The sequence below is a fragment of the Erigeron canadensis genome, chromosome 1 (assembly GCF_010389155.1).
Source record: "Erigeron canadensis isolate Cc75 chromosome 1, C_canadensis_v1, whole genome shotgun sequence".
Classification (NCBI taxonomy): domain Eukaryota; kingdom Viridiplantae; phylum Streptophyta; class Magnoliopsida; order Asterales; family Asteraceae; genus Erigeron; species Erigeron canadensis.
The window spans coordinates 58,980,433-59,001,053 of NC_057761.1; the positions used below are offsets into that span (position 1 = coordinate 58,980,433).

The window sequence follows — 20,621 nt, forward strand, 5'->3', positions numbered from 1 at the left end:
GTATATAGTTGACTATCTCAAGTCAATGGGTAGTGGTAAACTAGAACTTGAAGTTGAATTTTGTAAAGTAAAGATGAGTGAACCAAAAGTCAAGTGAACTTCACTTTAAATATTCTCTAATCAACCTTATATTAAGATAAAAAAAAATGCATTATTTTAAAGTTGTTACATGTTTGTATTTATAACACTAGGAAAATGGAAGTGTGTTCTTTGTTCACCTTGTTTTCGATATTATATTTCCTGAAATTGGTCGCATTCTAAGCCAATTACTAGCACTCTAAGTTACTCTGTGTTGTTAATTTGTTATGCACTAGCTCGAATATCTTTTTGAGCATATGTTTCACAAAAGTCATAATCTTAACATGATAACACGAAATTATGTAAACTTGGTTCTAAAATCTAAATTAATATATGATTTTATGGATAAATGTAAAATAATGGTTAGGTTGTTGTCATTTGACTAATAACGAAAATGGGCAAACCATTACAGGTCAATTATTTTGTCTTTCTTACGATATCATTGATTCATTTCACATCAAATACCACAAGTTGTTAAAAGAAAACCTTGTGTACTTTCACTTTGTTGGTAGATACGAAACTGTGATGTGACTTCGTCCACTTGGTTCGGCATCAGGGTAGGTCTTGGATGTGTCTGTAACTAGATGGCAACCGAGTTAAGCTTCTCCATTTATTATAATTAACTCATTCAAAAACCAAGTTATTGTGTTTTAATTTTATTTTTTAATTTCAATTCTGAAGCGAAAAAAAAAAGCATGTTTTATATCACCATAAAAAAAATTTTGGCAATATATTTACTTTTGCTGTATTGCATACTACTTTGAATAAAACAAAACAAAACTTCAAATTATGAATGTTCACTAACCTTAATCGCACGTCAAAACTTTATTTAATATTAGTAAAAGTTTTTGGATTATAGCATAGAGACAAGTTGAGGAGACCCACAAAGTCATCTGTTTGAGTCAATGATGATGAAGCAAATGCCAAATAGGATCGTCCTCGTACATATCTCTCTGTCTTTAAGTTCACGACTTTTCCCATTTAAGATTAAAAACTTGAGCATGAAATTTCCTCACAAGCTGAAAGATTGGCGTATATTTATTATTCAATAAAAATAATACTCGTACTAATTTACCATTATTTGTAAGTATGTTATCAATAGGGAAGCGGGTGGCCATGTGGTAATTAAGACACAAGAGAAACCGGGGAATTATATGGGCACAACTTTTATTGAATTGAATAGTTTGTGCTCAAATAATCTCTCAATTATAAACAAAGAAAAATAACAATACTATATACTATAGAAAAAAGAAAGAAAGGAACTATATTATCCAAGATTTAGAAAACTTGCTCTATTAATAAATCTAGTTGTTTATATATAATGTGAATGACATAAGGCATCTTCAAAATGTTTTATATACCAACTTTGATTGGATAAAAACACACTTATATGCTTGTTAAACAAAAACAAAAGAAAACTACATACATCAAGACATAGTCCCCTAAAAACAAATAACTGTAACAGTACTATATGTAAAAAGAAGAAGAAAAAAAAGTAGATTATCCAAGAGTCAGAAAAGTTGTTCTACTAATAATCTACTTTCTTTTATAATAATCTGAATGACATTAGGTATCTTCAAACCGTTTTATATAGCCAAATTTGATTAGATCAATACACAAATTATGCTTACTAAACAAAAACAAAAGAAAACTACAGAAATCAAGATGTAATCCCTTCAACTAATCATATATTTAAATGGCCCAAAGATGCTTCTAGTTAAACATCGGATTCCAATTAGCATATGGTTAATATTTGAAAGTTGATTAATAGCGTTAAACATGGACAAGATCGCGACACTTTGACAATAGCTGCCATGTTGCTTCTCGCTTTCTCTTTGTTCATTGCAGTATGTGTTTTCCTCCTGATCCATTGTAGCAAAAGAGAAACTAAGAAGAATCTTCCACCTGGAAGCTTTGGATGGCCGTTTATTGGTGAAACGCTAGTATATCTTCGCTCACTAAGAGATGGAACCCCGGAAAGATTTGTAAGCGAGAGAATGAAGACATATGGTAGTCCTTTGGTCTTCAAAACATCTTTGCTTGGCGAACGTATGGTTATCTTCTGTGGGCCTGAAGGGAACAAATTTCTGTTTGGGAATGAGAACAAACTGGTCGCATCATGGTGGCCTGGTGCAATCAGAACACTTTTTGGTAAGTGCTTGAATACAAGCCGCGGTGAAGAAGCCAAGTGGTTGAGGAAGATGATGCTGTCTTACTTGGGTCCTGATGCCCTTTCCAATCGTTATACCGCCACCATGGATATAGTTACTCGTCGTCATATCCATACTCACTGGAAAGGTATCAATTTGACAAAATAGACAGGTTAGACTGGTTGAGTAGCTTCAAAAAAACAATTCGGGTCAACACATATACCTTATATACAATTTGACCAGAGATGTTTTTTTCCCAAATTCTTACACTTTACAAATACCTCAAATTTTAATAATCATTTGAATTTATTTGTAATATAATGATATATCGAGTTTATGAATTAAAATATCTCTATCTTCGCCCATATGAACCATTAGACATGTTCTTGTAACCTCTTCTCTTTTACCCTTTTGACCCATTGTAGATAAATGATAGCCCAACTCAACTCATTCATATATAAAAGATTCAAAACTGTATTTATCACCATGAACACGATAAATAATATATAGTTTGTTGTTGTACAGGCAGGAGTGAGGTGAAGGTTTTCGACATGGTGAAACCATACCTATTCGAGCTTACTTGTCTTCTATTTTTAAGCCTTGATGATCCAAAAAATTTTGCGGAACTTGGAATCTTGTTCAATATTTTCCTAAAAGGGCTAGGAGAGATACCCATTAGTATCCCCGGGACTCGATTTTATAAGGCCAAAAAAGCGGCGAATGCTATTAAAAAAAAACTAGTGGTGATCATTAAGCAGAGGAAGCTAGCCATGGAACAAGAACAAAAACCCTCATCCTTTGAAGATCTTCTGTCACATCTGCTTGTATCTTCAGATGAAAATGGTCAGTTTTTGTCTGAAATGGAGATTGCAAATAACGTATTGTTACTACTCTTTTCCGGACATGACACTTCTGCTGTTTCCATAACGTTGCTCATGAAGAGTCTTGGAGAACATCCCCAAGTTTACGAAAATGTGCTAAAAGGTCAGTACTATTAGGATTGCACAACCACTGAACAAAAAAATGAAACCAAACCAAAACCAGTATAGTTGTTCCGGTTCTTGGTTCCAATAATAGCCAAAAATTGATTCTTTGTCCAGTCCAGTCCAATGCTGTTTCTACTCTTTTTATTTTATCAATCGATATTTAGAAAATTTATCCTTAAACCACCAGCCAACGCCCAGTTTGGGACAGAGCCAATTCTAAACCAGCTGGGTTCAAAATATTCTCAAAGTTTTTGTTTTTCATTGATAATATTCTCAAATGACAATAATGTTCATGTAGAGCAATTGAGCATTCTGGAAGCAAAAGCACCCAATGAATTGCTAAATTGGGAGGACATACAAAAGATGAGATACTCATGGAATGTTATATGCGAAGTAATGAGACTAACTCCACCAGTGGCTGGAGCTTTTAGGGAGGCCCTTGTGGATTTCGAGTATGCTGGTTATACAATCCCCAAAGGATGGAAGGTAAACTTTCTGCCATTGAGTTTCATAAAACTAGAGGCTACAGTATTGAGCTATTTACTTTTAAATGGGTCTATCTGAGTAGTGTTTCATGTCAGATCAATCGAATAAAGAAGGCTAGCTAAGAGACTAAGACTGAAACGGGTCAAATGGGTTGAGAGCCGCAAATTCAATTTTTAATCCATAGAGCCTTTTAAAGAAGTTATTATAAATATTTAGATTATCTGTGACAGTACTTGTTTAAAATCACAACTTCGGCACTACTTATTCATATTTTATAAGAAATGAACAAAAAAGTGATTTACATGTCCACCCAGCCCGTCCTGCTTAGACGTACTAAAAAAGAACTCATTTCAACCTTTTATCCATCTCTCTTAACCCTGCCATCTTACTACTACTACCTCTATGTAGAATGAACAAGATTCTTAACAACTTTAAACATGGAGTATTGTTTGTTTGTGTTGTGACTTTCAGATAATTTGGAGTGCATCCATCAGTCATAAGGAAGAGGATAACTTCCCAAATGCTACGGCGTTTGATCCTTCGAGATTTGAAGGAGCAGGACCAACTCCATTTGCCTTTGTTCCATTTGGTGGCGGTCCACGGATGTGTTTGGGAAAAGAACTAGCTCGTGTGCAAATACTTGTGTTCCTACACAACATAGTGACACAGTTTAAGTGGGACCTACTGATTCCAGATGAGAAAATAGAATACGATCCATTGGCTACTCCAGTTAAAGGACTCCCAATTCGACTCCATCCTCATACAATCTGAACGTTTCCCCCGAAGTATTTATACATTTTGGTCATGTACCAATGCTAAAAAGGTACATGCTTTTAACTTACATATACTTGAACAAAACAATGATAAAAGAATACCGACTTTTGTTCAAGATTGATGAACATAATTCTATAAGCAAAAAACCTGGTTGGCATGTGATTCGGATCTATCCACAAGTAGTATCTTTTTTGTTTAAAAATGGCTATCCACAAGTAGCTTCTATTTCTTATTGAATCCAAACAATGATTTAATGGCATTTAATGCATTCTCGTTGATAAATGACTCGTCAAAATTTTTCATCAAGGGCTCAAACTCCTCAGACTTCCTTACATTCTCTAGATCAGGATCAGAACGGATCCGCTGCAATGTTTGTAGCAATTGGTAAAAACTTGTTAGAAACCTTATAAGGTGGCAGTTGCACCATTTGCTTATGAGAGGGTCGATTTAAGTTAATTTTATCTATAGCAGTTCAAATGAGTAGATCTTTAAGATTAGAGCTAGAGGAAAATTATCAAATGATTAAAATCATCCAAGGCTGCCATTTGAGTTGTCTAATTTTAAAAACTATATTAGTACTCTAAAAATAGAGTTTTGTTTATCATGACTAACATATCGCCTTAATAAAAGTTAGAGAAGAAGTGATTCAGCTGAACCCAAACCAACCAGATTTTACCTTTGGGAAAAAGTATCTCGTTATGACCCATTATGAAATCCGACCCACCCATTTTGCCAACTCTAAAGGAGATGACAATAACCAACAATTACCTTAAAATCTTCGTATCCTGATTGCATGGCATCTCTAAGAGCAGAAATTCCAGCTTGTATCTGTCATTTCCATTACCATATTAAATCTTAACATGTCTACTTATCCCATTGTGCATTTAGTTTGGAATGCAAGGAACTAATAGTATCATACCTGATTTAGCTTAGAATAGCAGCATGCAACATTGTAACTTGCTATTGAAGCTTCATCGAGCTCTGGTTTTGACCCCAAAACAGACTCGAACTTTTCCAGTGCCTCTTCATACTTCGCGCTCCTAAACAAGTTACCAAGAGAAATCATCAAAAACAAATTAAACCTTGTCGGTTGCTTAGCTGAAAGTGTTTTTTCAAAGGTACTTTACTTGTAAAGCTGCAGGCCTTCACGCAGCTCCCTTTCTCTAGTTTCCTTTTGTTCCTTTTTCCTTAAGTAATTTTGCATCTGAAAACATTGATCATGCACAATGAATGTCAGTCAAGTGACCTACTTGTGTTAAAATTTTATCTATTACACTGGTTAAATAGATTGCAATGCATTAATTCATCAAAATTCATTTTGTTTATTATTTCAGATTAGTAGTAAAATAATCTAATCATATGTGACAGACCAACTATTTTATGATTTTTTCAATACATTTGAGTCAAACTAAACCATCCAACCCACTCATTTTGCTACTCTGAATGGTCTACAAAAACTACGTATGCTTCGGTAGACATATGGACTTGGAAACTTACTTGAATTTCCCTAAGTTTGCCACTAACTATTCCAGAATTTCGCTCGGCTCTGATAATCTCCTTCTCTGTTAACTCACCCGCATCGTCCATTTTCCCTGCCAATCATGTCAAATGATCCTTAGATCAAGAACCACAACATACAAAGTTTAAATCCTTTTTCCTAAATTATATGATCTAGTAACACGGGTTTAATCATGTCATTATGTATAAGAATAAAAAGGGGAAACTATGAACTAACCATATCGCTTTTCCATTTTCATTAGCAAAGGGCCAATTCTTTGACGAATGGTGTACATCGTTCTTCCATATTCTGCAGCAGGCCACATCTCTGTTCCAAATACTGCACTGCAACATTTTAGCATTTGATTACCACATTCTCAACCGCCCTTTACAATTCAATCCGAAATAGTATATGTACAGTAACGTCCAACCTGATGTTTGAAATCATGGCCTAGAACACTAAAACACCATTTTTGTGTATCGGTTTCAGTTTCAGCCAATAATTAGAAATTGCATAAGGTTATCTACCTAGTGAAGGCCAAAGGGTAGGATGCGTACAACCGATACAGTGGCAATAGGTCTTGGTGATTGATAAGCAGGGTCTCAACCCAAGTTAATATAATACATCTAGAAATACCAAAAAGCACTATCCAGAAACTACCTAATCACAGGAAACATAACCAACTCTACACAAGTATGCAACTTTTTTCTTCGTGGCGACCCATTTTGTATGTCTATGGTTTCATAATTTCATTTTTACAACATCCCTTCAAAAAGAATGCTTTCAATTACGCAAAAAACTTTAACTTTTATGAAAATACTACAATATCTTTGCTGCAAGTCAACACATTATAAGTTAAAATTGTTAGTTTCTTCACAACTTAAGAGTTAAAAGTATTTTCATCATCTGTTTCATGATGAAATTTCTATACATGAAAGCATATAAATGCTTAACTGACCTACAAATTAGTTAACAATACAGAACTCCATACCAAAATCATAAACTTAAAGCATTTAAACCAAGAAAACATACCTGGTGGCCAAAACTTTATCCCCAACAGAAAACATTTTAGTCTTGTCAGCAGAGCCACCAGGTGCAATTGCATCAATGTAGGTTGCACCATCTCTACCTTTAACAAATTTCAACCCATAAGGTTGTTCAATCTCAACTTCATATTCTTCATACTTGTTCTCTCCCTCTTCCGCTTTTTCCTCTGCCCCGTTATCCGCAGACGCTCTAACGATTAAAACCGAGCGTTTCCCAGGACCCGAATTCCCTACCCTGATTGAAAGTTTCAAGCTTTTGACATTCTTGGTTGATATTTGCTTGCACAGAGAAATGGGCATCAACGGTGAATTCGGAGTTCTTGGCAATGGTGGTGAAGAACACAGAGATGGGTAGCTGTTTGGAGCAGTTGACATATTTTTTTTCTATTTGATTTGAAGCAGGAAGGGAAAAAAATGCACACTTTTCAAGTTTTTGGAAAGAATGAAGAAAGAAAGAAAGATTACAGTTTGAAGTGATCAGTGGTTCTAATGGACTGTTGTGAAATTTCAGTTATCTTATGCCACGTGTCGCCTTGTGGGTGGATTAGAAAAATAAAAAAGGTTTTTTTATAAGAAAATCCATTATAATATTCTTAGAATCTTTGATTGTGAAACTTTACTCATTTATTTTGTTCGATGATAATAATAGTTATAAATCTTAATTATTATTATCATCTACGAGTATTTTGTTCCATGATAATAGTTATAAATATTTGTAAAAGAGTTTTAATGTTAAAATCATTCGAAATAGATTAGTTTATAAATAAATATACATTGTTTAAGCAAGATATTCATGTGTTTCAAACCTCCAAACTTGAAACCTTACAAGAAAATCAAGACACGTACCACTACAGTTTTTGATGGTGGTAATCATTCTTGATGGTATATGACAAATCTACTATAAAATTTGGAAAAGTGTCATTTATAGATCATTGCTTTTACTGTTTTATAAGTTTATTCCAAAAATGGCAGTGTTTCTTTTAAGTGAGATACTACAAATGAAGAAATTCCAATTATACAGTAATCATAATGTCTACAATATTTTGGGTAACTGTTAGTGCACATCAGAAACAAAGGTTTGACATCTGGTGAGGAGTTTTTATCATTATTTAATTTGGGTAGTTTAGTTATGAGACTATGATACGAAGTATGAACAAGGTTTCATCATTATACGATGATGTGTCCTTTATATTGCATATTGACTAAATGTTCGAAAAATATTTTTATATAAGAAAACAAAATTCTTATAACATCATTTTTTTAAACAATGTTTATTTGTTACTACTATTAGATTTCTTTATATTAATTGTTTCTTTTTTATTATCTTGATTTATGGCATCATCCTATCTAAAGTTTAAATCATTTTCATGATTTATAATATATTTCTTTTCTAGCCTAAGTCTCATGTAAATTAAAACATATTATCTATTTTATTTTTTTTAAATGGCTATATGTCAATTTTAAAAAATAGGTACACTATCTTTTTTTCGTCTTAGTATTATCAATCAACCTGGGTATATAAAATAAAAGATAATTGTTATGATCTCATCATTTTATAAAAATAACTAATTTGTCATCTCCAAATTCTTTCTTAAAGTTTAGTTTTTTTTTTTGTTTAATTTACATATCATATCATAAGCATTTTACTTCTATAAATTTATTTTACTTGTATTTTTGTTATTTATGATATTTTTTCTATAAAAAATAAGTTTTTATTTTCTTGAAAAAACTCTAATATATTGTGCATGGTCTTTCAATATTTCAATCATCTAAATAATTTTATCATAACAAAAATTTTAACTAACCACATATTATGGTTAAACTATCACATAATTCTTAAACATCAACTTACTTTCATATTACAAAAAATTTATTAATAAGTCCGGGTTGAACCCGGGTTAATTAGCTAGTACAATATTCATTTAAAAATTGAAATAAGACGAGTTACAGAGCTTGTATATTTTAAAGCAAATGATATTAGTTTTTTTTAAGAAAAAAAAAAGAAAATGTTAAACAAAGCCCTTATGTCTTCACTTAACGTGCATAAAAAGATTGTACATTTTCATATTAAAAGTCCACCCCCTGAATTTTATGGTAAGTGTACAACTAATTAATGAATCTTAACGAAAGTCCTTAGGGTTTCGTTGAGCAAAAACCAAAAAACAAAAGGTTGTGTAATAGATTTACAATGTGTTATAAAATTTATGTTGTATGATAATTTTGTCAAAATACTGATACCAATATTACTTTTTATTTATTTATTTATTTATTTTTTGGAACAACATTACTTTTCATATTTTTAATGATTGATTTTACTTCTTCAATAAGTTTATTTTTAATAGATATCCATGTAGGTAATTAATTCTTTTCACATCTGAGTGTTCGACATATCTACCAATATACTAAAACAAAATTGTAGCATAATTTAATAGACATATGGCACATTCTTGAACCGACAAATGTATTTTTTTTAATATATTTAAATACTTATCGTAGAATTATATGCTTTTGAGTATTACCATATTAATTTATTAGCATTAAATAATGAGATTGTATTATAGTGGGTTTTGCTTTGTTCTAATCCGTCAAAAACATAAACCGGAAAATACTTTTTCTTTTGGTTCGGTGAGGTTGTCGGTCAACAACAATAAACAAGCAAATGGTTATTTTTGTTTACTTCCATTCGAGTGAACGCATGAAGATAGGCAAATGTAAAATGTTGAATTATATATATTTTTTATATGGAAAATGACTACTACTCCTAACAAAATAGCCTAAAAATTCTCCTAACACTCTAAAAGGATGACATGTGGTATCCACTAATTGTTTTTCCTAATCTTGCCCCCTGATTTTTCCACATTTCATAATCCAATAGTTAGAAAGATTTTTAGGCTATTTTGTTAAGAGGATTATTAATCATTTCCCAATATATATACTATTAAGCTTGAATTATGTTACCTTTGAAAAACTTTAAGATTATTCTTCTTGTACAACCGATTGGTCTTTAAAATCTTTAGATTTGCTATTACCAACATGTTGGTAGATGATATAATTGCCGAAGCAATTGATCCTTCTATTTTTGCTTAATTCAAACGTAGAAAACACCTTCTTTTTCCAATTCATTTTTGCCTCAAACATTTGAGATTATCTTTCTTAATCAACAAGTTTGCATTACAAATTTTTATAAATAATATATAAATTTATTATGAATAGATTGAATTAAATTATATACAATTGTAAGTAACAAGCATGGGTATTAGTGCTAGTATGCATATATACAAAACCCAAATTGCATAGACTCTTACAATTTACTTACGCTTTATCTATGCCAAAATGAAAAGCCTCCAATTAATATCACGAAATACGTGTAACATAAAATTGGATAGTCGCTTCTTAAAAGTGGCTATTAAGATACTCATTAGCTCCTCAACTCTTTCACGCAATCTCAAACAACTTTTTATGGTCAAAGGCCGTATAAACATAAGAAGTATGTATCACTTTGGGTGATACTATTGTTGTTTTGTATGCTATTAAAAGGTTATCCAAAACAACAACATATATTGTGTACTAATTACATACGACTACAACTTTTGTACCACTCTTTTTATTATGCATATAGTAGTGTGGCCAACTGTTTTGTAGTTAGTGATGTTTTAGCTATTAGGACTTTTCAAAATGTCACCGTCCGTAGTAATTAAACCCTCCAAATATATACGGTGAAGGTATTGACACGAAACTATTGATAGGAAAAATACAAATTAGACCTCCATGTCCATAGTTATCTTTTTTTACACACAGATAATATATTTTTTAAAAATTGTATGATTTATGTATTTTCACATACAATCTGAATAAATAATGTTACAAAATGAATTACCTATGTTTATTTATAATAAAATCCACAGCTATAAACACAAAAAACCTATTTTGAATAAAGAATCTTAAACCTATACGTAGAGTCTCCCACAATTGTAGATAGTGTTGAGAAACATGCAATATAAAGGTAAGGAAATATAAAGGTAAGGATCAATCGTGTCACGTATCTCCTAAATGATTTTTATCATCTATGAGATTAATAAGTCAAGGACCTGAGATATTTTACTTATAAACTTGGAAACCTATTTATGAAGATATAACTTACAAGTTTAATCACCGTGACAATGTTAAAGTGTGTGAACTAAGAAAAAAAAAAGTTAAAAATAGCATAATTTATTTATAGATCGAATAAATAAATAAACAAAAATTTATTTAAAGAAAGGAAGTAGGAAATGGAAAAGATACTTTTAAAAGGGATCAAAGTCATCAAACCTACCCAAATAGAAAGGAAAAAAAACATTTTCAAATCAGCAAATCTAGAACACATAACCCATTAATATCACCGGCAGTCACAAACCCAAAATCACAACCCAATAAAACCCCACGATCTTACCACGAATGACGGCAACAACCCCACTAAAATCCACCCACGTGTCCAAACCTTTTAAGTCGACGCGGGTAACCTCACCAAAGGACCAAAACCATCAAAATATAAAAAAGAAAGGACTGAAAATGTAAAAAACAAAAAAGGAAAGTGGGGGCAGTGGTGTGGTGCTATTTGAATCACCACTTTGTGTATGGATCAAATCCTCTTGCTTCTTCAAAAACCCACCCTTGGCGGCTGAAATAATCCCCCATCTTTCTCTCTCCTAGGGTTTCTATCCCCTTTTATATCTATCTGTATCTATATCTATATATATATCATATATTTTGAAAACATTTGGGGGTTATTATCCTGTTGTTGGAGATCTATCTATCCATCTATCCGATCCAATCATGGCTGCTGTTGCTCCTCCTGCAGATCGTATCCTTTATTTTTTACTTTATTTGTGAGCTATAAATCTTATTAATTCTATTTGATCTGCTTGCTGTGTGACTTGTAATCTAATTTGAAGTTATCTGTTTATAATTACTGTATGTGTGTGTAGAATCTTCCTGAGCTGCTATTTGTTACTGCAACTATATTTAAATGATTAGAATTTTTAAGAGAAAAAATTAAGGAGAATTTATTGCTGTGATTTATAGTGAAGTTATTTTTAAGCTCACATATAAAGTTAGTACCTTTTTTTTTTTAATTTCTGTATTTGTATGTGTGTATAGATGTATATATATGTATTGTATTATTTCTTAGCCAGCTGCTAATTGTTACTGATGCTATATTGATTAGTGGATTTAAATGGACAAAAATAAAGGATTTATTATTGTAATTTGGAAGTTCACTATACTGTTAATCTTTTGTATATGAATCTTTATTAGTTTAGTTTAATGTTTAGCTGGATCATGATTTGGATAATTGCAAGTTTTCTAGACTTGTAAGATTTATATTATGTATATATATTTAAAATTTAAGTTTGGTGAAAAAGTAGTCGAATTTCTTAACTTGTTTTTTACTATAGAAGCTGCTGATTTGTTGAAGAATTTGACATTGGATTCTCAATCTAAAACTTTGGAAATCCCTGAGCCTACTAAGAAGGTTTGACTTTGACTCGTAATATTATTATACTGTTGGATTTACTGGAGTTTTTTGCTAATTAAATGTGATCATCGTTATGTAGCCTTCGAGTAATACAACGGTTGATACTGTGAATGGTCAGAACCAATCTTTAGATAGGTCGGTTACTCCTTTGATACCAGATTATATGGATCCAACGGTTGCGTATATTCCCAATGCTTATGCTTCTACTCCGTATTACTATGGAGGTAATTTGGTACAGTTTCATTATTTTGAACCAGATGTTTGATGTGGATTTTTCTTGTTAAGGTATTTATATTTTGTGTGATTCTTCAGGTTACGATGGGACTACCAATGAATATGATGACTATTCAAGATATGTTAATCCTGATGGGGTTGATCTGTCTCATGTAAGATTTGGATTGTTGTAGTTGATCTTATAACTAGCTAATAGCTTGTAATTTTGATTATGATTTTAACCGATTCTGGATTTTATTGCAGGGAGTTTATGGTGATATGTATCATGGCTATGGATATCCAACATATAGTCCTTATTCACCTGCAACTTCACCTGTCCCGACAGTTGGCCATGATGGTCAGCTTTATGGAGCTCAACACTACCAGTACCCAAACGCCTATTTCCAGCCCATGACTCCAACTAGTGGGCCTTACTCATCGTCCGCTGTTCCTGCTAAAGGTGAGAATACACCATCTGCAGCTGCTGACCAGCCATCGTTGACTGTGGACACTGCTAATGGAAATTCTAATAACATTGTAAATGGTGGGGGTGTCAAGGGAAACACTGGTTCGGCCTCTTTGAGACCAACAACATATCAGAATTCCTATAATGCGAATGGTTCATATGGAAGGGGTGCACAAAATAGTTATCAGGATCCAAGATACAGTTATGAAGGGCTTCATTCCCCGATCCCTTGGTTAGACACTACCTTGTATACCGATGGACAAGCTAGAAACATCTCTAGCATTGCTCCTCTTTCCAGTGGGAATGGCGTTGCATCAAGAAATCAAAATCTCCGTCCTCATTCTAATATCATGGTATGCCTAATCTTTTGTGTGGTTAAATTTTAAGAGTGTGTGGATTCTATGAAATTCAGATATCTTCATTTTTTACTTGCAGGGTTTACAGAGCCCAAGACCAATGTCGGCAGTTAATACTGCAAGTGGATACATGAATCGGATGTATTCTAACAAGCTATACAGCCAATACGGGAGCAACTATCGTTCGGGTTATGGTTATGGTTCCAATGCATATGACTCACAAATTAACGGGCGTGGTTGGTTGGCAACTGATAACAAATTCAAGCCTAGAGGACGAGGTAACGGTTTCTTTGGTTACAACAATGAAAATGGAGATGGTTTAAATGAGCTCAACCGAGGTCCTCGGGCACGGACAGTGAAGAACCAAAAGGTTTTGGCTCCGATCACGTTAGCTGTCAAGGAACAAAATATTAACGTTACACCTGGTGACAGTGTTGAGAAGGAGTCCGAGGTTAAGGAGAAGGTGAGTGCTGCTCCAGATAGAGAGCAATACAACCAGCCCGATTTTCCGGATACTTATGAAGATGCCAAGTTCTTTATAATTAAATCATACAGTGAGGATGATGTTCATAAGTGTATCAAGTATAATGTTTGGGCGAGTACACAAAATGGAAACAAGAAGCTTGATGCGGCATACCAGGAGGCTCAGCAGAAGTCTGCACCCTGTCCAGTTTTTCTTTTCTTTTCGGTAAGTGTCTCGTCACTGTTGACTTTGGCTTGGTTCATTTTCTTTTTGTGCTTTTTTTTAATCTAATATAATTTTAACAACTATTTTTCTCTTCAGGTCAATACAAGCGGACAGTTTGTTGGTGTTGCTGAGATGGTGGGGCCAGTCGATTTTGACAAAAGCTTAGAGTACTGGCAACAAGATAAGTGGATTGGTTGTTTTCCAGTAAAGTGGCATATTGTTAAGGATTTACCAAACAGCTTGTTGAAGCATATCACTCTTGAAAACAACGAGAATAAGCCAGTTACCAATAGCAGGGATACCCAAGAGGTATTATTTCATAAAATTCATTTTTATTTTATTTTTTGTTGAGTTACGAGTCGCTAGGTCACTGAAATTATATATGTATTCAGGTGAAGTTAGAGCAGGGGTTGCAGGTAATAAAAATTTTCAAAGAGCATTCCAGCAAGCAATGCATATTAGATGATTTTGAGTTCTATGAAGACAGACAAAAGAGAATCCAAGAGAAGAAGGCAAAGCAACAGCAGTTTCAGAAACAGGCTTGGGAAGGAAAACCCAAAGAAGTCATTAAGGTGGAGGTTGCACCACCAAAGGTGACTGATACTCCCCAAGAAATAGTGAAAGAAGCTACTCCTGTTAATATAAATGGAGAGGTGAAACCTGCAGAGAAAAAGATTGTAGTAAATGGGGTTGCAAATGGTTGTTAGACTTGGGCATGAAAGCGGGTGGGCCCAAAAGAAGCCCTTCGGGTTACAAAAATCTGAAATGGCTTTATTTGGGAAGTGCTGCCCGCTGCACTAATGGGATCCAGCCTTTGAGAATGTACACAAGAACTAGGAAGTTGCCATGGCCATAGTTGTTTCGGTCTGGCATGTAAAATGGGAGGATCCAGATTTGGAAGCCTGGAATTCAATCATGCGGTGGGTCGTCTCTTTTATAGTTTTTTTCAGCTTCTAACAGGGTTTGGGTTTTAGGTTTATTTGCATCTTTATACTATGTTTCATTTTAGTATCTCTTCTTTTTTTTCACCACTTGTGGCGTTTAATATTAGTGATCTGTTTTAGTTTTTGTTTGTTTTTTCCTTTATCAGTTAGTACTTAGTAGAGTGTGGCATAATCCTGCCGTGTATATCTAGAATACATTTGGATAAGGTTTTGTGGTTTGCGAAGAGCTAGAAATGCAAGGTGGGACAGTTTACTTGTCGTAATAGAAGTTATATATGCTCATTAAATTGTTTGTTTTTATGCTTTGTTGGGGTGTTAGGATGTGCATCTGGATTAGTGAATAATCAATTTTGCAACGATCTATAGGGGTTACCTGTTATAGTCAGGATGATGAGCTTGTTCTGGTCTACTTTTGGCTATGGTTACAACTTGGCACTTGCTAGAAGTATAAATTTGGGCTGCTAATTGGCCTGTCAACTTCTGTGGTCTCACGACTTCCTCTTGAAAACTACGTTTAGTTTAACTTGCAATTAGTAATTGACTAATTGTGGTGAGGTCAAAAGTCTCGGTTTTGGCCCTGGCCAAAGAAGTTACTATCCTAAAGTTAGTGAACTTAAACTTAAGTTGAAACAAGTATATGCTCCTGTTCTGATTGATGAGTCAATTGCACTAATTTGTTGTAGGTAGTTGAATCTTGAAATGAAATTATCGACACTTGGGGATACATTTATTTTGTAATAAAAGATTATTAGTGTGTATAGGATTTGGGAATAGTATATAGGCATGACAGAAAATAACAGAATAAAAACATAGGTTATTTTGGTAAAAAATAATAAAGAGAATGGGAAAATTTTATATTATAATGATTTGACATTGTGTCATTTGTCACAACACATATTAGGTGGCTTGTCTGCTCAATTTATCAGGTGCTGATCCTTGAAGAAAACAGAACGAAAAATATATCACCTCGAAACAACACAATCTGAAGCAAACAAAAACAGATATTTGCCAATTAACATACGATATCCCATTCCCACCTTTGCTTTTCTAGCCCCTATGCATTCTTGATCTAGATTTACATGGGGAGAAATAAAACAAAACACAAAATGAAACCCACAATAATGAAAACAAGAAACAAAATTAGACAAAAATGGAAAACAATTGAAAATAAAACATAACCAACCTAGCGAAAAATCTAACGGATTCTGAAAAACCTGTTTGTAGCTAAAAACTATAGAAGAGACTACCCATCAGAAAAGAACTTGGGAATCCTCTCCAAATTTACATTCCCTACTTTCCCAATTGCAACCTTTTCTTGCACATTTGACTTATGGTGGCAAAAGTTCCCTGCCACCTAAACACATTGCAGATTCAAACATCCCCATTTGCCACGGCCTTCTCTTCTGGCTTGGCCACATCTCCAACATTGGCAGCATCAACTTGCACATTATCCGCAAGTTTGATCTCATTAATCAAATCTGCCACTCCCTCAACCGTCTTTGGTGAAAGAACCTCTACCTTAACGCCCTCTTTGTTCTTCTCATCAAGAGAGGGCTTTCCATCCCATACCTAAATAAATTTTAAAAAAAAACCAAAAAAACATGAAGAGCCATACCACAAAGATCCATACAAACAATCATTCAACAATATTAAAGTACCTGTTTCTGAAACTGCTGTTGTTTTGCCTTCTTCTCCTGAATTTTCTTCTGTCGGTCCTCATAAAACTCAAAATCATCTAAAATGCATTGCATGCTGGAATGCTCTTTGAATATTTTTATCACCTGTAACCCTTGTTCTAACATCACCTGAAAATATATGCATTCAGTGAGACCTAATAACACACAAACTCATACTTTTCAAACACAAGAATAATATAAATGGTAATGATTAATGCTACCTCTTGAGTATCCCTGCTATTGGTAACAGGTTTGTTCTCATTATTTTCACATATAATGTGTTTCAGCAAGCTGTTTGGTAAATCTTTAATGATATGCCACTTTACAGGGAAGCACCCAATCCACTTGTCCTGTTGCCAGTACTCTAAGCTTTTTTCAAAATCAACCGGGCCAACCATCTCCGCAATACCAACAAATTGTCCGCTCGTATTAACCTAAAACATATGTAAAAATCAAGTTAACAAAGAAACTTCAGAATAAAAAAGAACACTAGACATGACGGGAAAAAAAAAACTTTTTTTAATATAAAACTAATACTCACTGAAAAGAAAAGAAAAACAGGGCAGCCTTCAGGCTTCTGTTGGGCTTCTTGGTATGCTGCATCAAGCTTCTTGTTTCCATTTTGTGTACTGGCCCAAACATTATACTTGATACTTTTATGAACATCATCCTCACTGTAAGACTTGATTATAAAAAACTTGGCATTTTCATAAGTGTCGGGAAAATCTGCCTTGTTGTATTGCTCTCTTTCAGAAGTCAAGTTGACTTCTTTGACCTCTCTGGCTTCCTCATCAATTTCAGTAGGTGCCTGGTTCAAGTCCTGCCCCTTTAAAGCTATGCTAATGGGTGTGAACAGCTTTGGGTTCTTGGCGGGCTTGCCTCTGGGTCCACAGCCAAGCTCGTTCAGCCCATCAGCATTCTCGCTGTAACCAAAGAAAGCATTCCCACGTCCTCTGGGCTTGTACTTGTTATCAAAGGGTAGCCAACTACGCCCATTACTTTGCAAATCATAAGCATTAGACCCATACCCATAACCAGACCGATAAGCATTTCCATACTGGCCGTATAACTTGTTCTGATACATTCTGTTCATAAATCCAGTTGTCGTGTTCATACCAGAAATTGGCCTCGGGCCCTGCAAACAGTATATTTGTTAAAACCTTTAAACTTCTGCAAGACATACAAAAATCTTAAAACATACACATGGAAATAACATTAGACAAAATAAAAGTATACCATGAGATGCGAAGGAAGATTCTGATTTTTTGATGCAACCCCGTTCGTATATGAGTTGTTTCCATTTGTTCTACTTTGCGGGTCAGAATACATTGAGACATCCAACCAAGAGTAGGGGGAATAGACCCCAGTAGAGCTGTATCTCAAATCTTGATAACCATTTTGTGCACCCTTCCCATATGTGCCGTTTGCATTGTAGCCTGCATTTTGATATGGTGTTGTTTTCACAGGGGCAGAACCAGTGTTTCCCTTCGAAGCAACACCATTAGAATTTACTTTAACTGCGTCGACCGTTGTAGACTGTTTGTCAGCAACTGGAGGTGCAGCAGCCTCCCCTTTAACAGGGGCGGTAGTAGCTGGGTAGGGAGCACCAGCAGAATTCAATTGTTGGAAATAATGACTAGGATACTGGTACTGTTGTCCAAAAAACTGGCCATCCTGACCAACAGTTGGCACAGGTGAAGTAGCAGGAGAATAAGGCCCATACGAGGGATAACCATACCCATAAACACCCTGTAATAAAACACGAACATAAGTCACCAGAACAATAAATAAAAAATTAAGCATGCCTAAGCTTTCATATGGAACAAGTATTTACATGAGCCAAATCAAGATTCTCAGAATTCATATATCTGGAGTAGTCATAAAAATCAGTCGTCACCCCATCATATCCTGAATAACAACAAATACAAGATATATTAGAAAAAAAACTTACAAAAAAATGACAAAAATCTAGACAAGTTAACCCAGCTACAAATCAATTACCGTAATAATAATTCGGATAATAGGCCAATGATGAGTCCATATAATCGGTAGTTGCAGTCTTATTGTTAGGTTGGACCTTACCATTTCCGGTCTCCACTGAAGTCTGCAGATATAAACATATATAACATACCAAACAGATTAATCTCCGGGAATTCGTGCAATCAGTATAGCATAAAATTCAAAATCTTCAAATACAGCTTCCTAGAGCAACATATATACATACTCACAGACATACAAGAACACTTATACATACACACAAAATCACATAGACAATATACAAAAGCAGATAGTTATAGATAAAAAAAATTAGATGCATAGAGAATATTAAACACAAAAACAGTATATACTTAATATTAAACGCATATGTAAAATTGCTGATACACATGCATAGAGCAATACACACATATATATAATATACACAAAAATTTATATACAGATAACATATATATATAACCTTCTTAGTGGGTTCAGGAATTTCCAAAGTCTTGGTTTGAGAATCCAATGAAAGATTCTTGAGCAAATCAGCAGCTTCTGTACACATAAAAATAATAACTTCTTTATCAATAAAACTATCAATCTTTACAACACAATCATGAAAAAGAATAAAAAAACAACCGAACGTTAAACCCTAAACCCTAGATAACAACTAATCCGAAAAATTCAAGATCTGTTACCGAAAAGATTTCAACTTTAAACAATATAAACAAACCCCACCAAAATACAACAAAAATCAAATCATTAACTTTGTTTTTTTTTAATTAAAAAAAAAATCAAGAAAACACAAAGAAAGAAATCAAGAAAATTACTATATGAAGATTAATAAAGTACTCATAATAATGAACTTACGATCTGCAGGAGGGGCAACGGCAGCCATGGTGATGGATCTTGTCTAAAGATTTTGGAGGGGGTTTTTTGAGTGGGGAAATTTGGGGAATGTGTTTTTTCCGCCGCCACAAAAAAAAATAAAATTTGAGAGGGTTTTTAGGGTTTGAAAGAGTGGTTTTTGTAGTGGTATCAAATTGAAAAGTGTGGGTTCAATTCAAAATAGCCCCTTCCCTGTATTCATATTTATATATTTGGTCCTCCTTGTTTCAGAGATCGTTTGCTATGTGTACGGTTCTATGCTTGTAGACGTGGCTTGTATTGTTGGCCCATGATATAGATGGTTAACCCTTTGATTAGTTGTATTTTCAAGTGTTCTAGCTTGTATCTTTTTTGCGTGCGTCTTTTGTGTGTATTTAACGAAATCCAACTTTTCATAATCATAACATGATACGAATATGTATTTTTAACCGAGACCTAAGATCAACGGTTTAAAGAAACTTTTTTCGTTCTTAAAGCAAGTACGCTTTTCAATTTTTTTTCTTATTTGTACAAAGCAATAACACACAAAACTCTCTATTTAACTTTTCACTAAAATCAATACGTCTAAACATAAGATAGCTGCTTTCACAACTCGAATGGGGATAATAGTATGTCATTAAAAATATATATTATATACAATACAATTATGTTACGAATTATTTTATCGCTTTATTAGAACATTAATATTTTATTCACACATGATATTCGGGTAACCTGTTGATTCGTAAAACTCATCTTTTAACATTTTTTCGATATTCACTCATTTTTCATAATATCTTTTCCAATCTAAGTAGCCTAAGTAAACATAAATCATAGATCTATTGGATTGGTCCAAGCATGATAAAGTAGACTGATTTTTACCCATCACACGAACAACTATACA

At 33.7% G+C, this 20,621-nt stretch overlaps 4 protein-coding genes across 4 annotated transcripts; 2 read left to right on the top strand and 2 right to left on the bottom strand.

Moving 5' to 3' along the window:
- The first annotated feature begins 1,167 nt into the window (after nucleotides 1-1,167).
- On the top strand, nucleotides 1,168-4,471 carry LOC122596270 (beta-amyrin 28-monooxygenase-like). The gene is made up of 5 exons (XM_043768824.1): nucleotides 1,168-1,199; nucleotides 1,850-2,376; nucleotides 2,754-3,212; nucleotides 3,513-3,700; nucleotides 4,172-4,471. The coding sequence occupies exons 1-5, from the start codon at nucleotides 1,168-1,170 to the stop codon at nucleotides 4,469-4,471; spliced, it is 1,506 nt and encodes a 501-aa protein (XP_043624759.1).
- LOC122605118 (protein MET1, chloroplastic) lies at nucleotides 4,396-7,473 on the bottom strand. Its single transcript, XM_043778001.1, has 7 exons — nucleotides 7,005-7,473; nucleotides 6,210-6,316; nucleotides 5,972-6,066; nucleotides 5,602-5,678; nucleotides 5,394-5,514; nucleotides 5,243-5,302; nucleotides 4,396-4,837 (listed from the first exon to the last, which is right to left on the bottom strand). The coding sequence occupies exons 1-7, from the start codon at nucleotides 7,391-7,393 to the stop codon at nucleotides 4,697-4,699; spliced, it is 990 nt and encodes a 329-aa protein (XP_043633936.1). The 5' UTR covers nucleotides 7,394-7,473; the 3' UTR covers nucleotides 4,396-4,696.
- A 4,185-nt stretch (nucleotides 7,474-11,658) lies between these two features.
- On the top strand, nucleotides 11,659-15,484 carry LOC122585677 (YTH domain-containing protein ECT4-like). Its single transcript, XM_043757803.1, has 8 exons — nucleotides 11,659-11,858; nucleotides 12,451-12,527; nucleotides 12,610-12,754; nucleotides 12,843-12,916; nucleotides 13,008-13,562; nucleotides 13,645-14,253; nucleotides 14,350-14,562; nucleotides 14,646-15,484. The coding sequence occupies exons 1-8, from the start codon at nucleotides 11,831-11,833 to the stop codon at nucleotides 14,958-14,960; spliced, it is 2,016 nt and encodes a 671-aa protein (XP_043613738.1). The 5' UTR covers nucleotides 11,659-11,830; the 3' UTR covers nucleotides 14,961-15,484.
- A 696-nt stretch (nucleotides 15,485-16,180) lies between these two features.
- LOC122601643 (YTH domain-containing protein ECT4-like) lies at nucleotides 16,181-19,852 on the bottom strand. Its single transcript, XM_043774391.1, has 9 exons — nucleotides 19,721-19,852; nucleotides 19,329-19,405; nucleotides 18,875-18,977; nucleotides 18,708-18,781; nucleotides 18,110-18,622; nucleotides 17,415-18,008; nucleotides 17,095-17,307; nucleotides 16,856-17,002; nucleotides 16,181-16,766 (listed from the first exon to the last, which is right to left on the bottom strand). The coding sequence occupies exons 1-9, from the start codon at nucleotides 19,746-19,748 to the stop codon at nucleotides 16,569-16,571; spliced, it is 1,947 nt and encodes a 648-aa protein (XP_043630326.1). The 5' UTR covers nucleotides 19,749-19,852; the 3' UTR covers nucleotides 16,181-16,568.
- Between the last annotated feature and the right edge of the window lie 769 nt (nucleotides 19,853-20,621).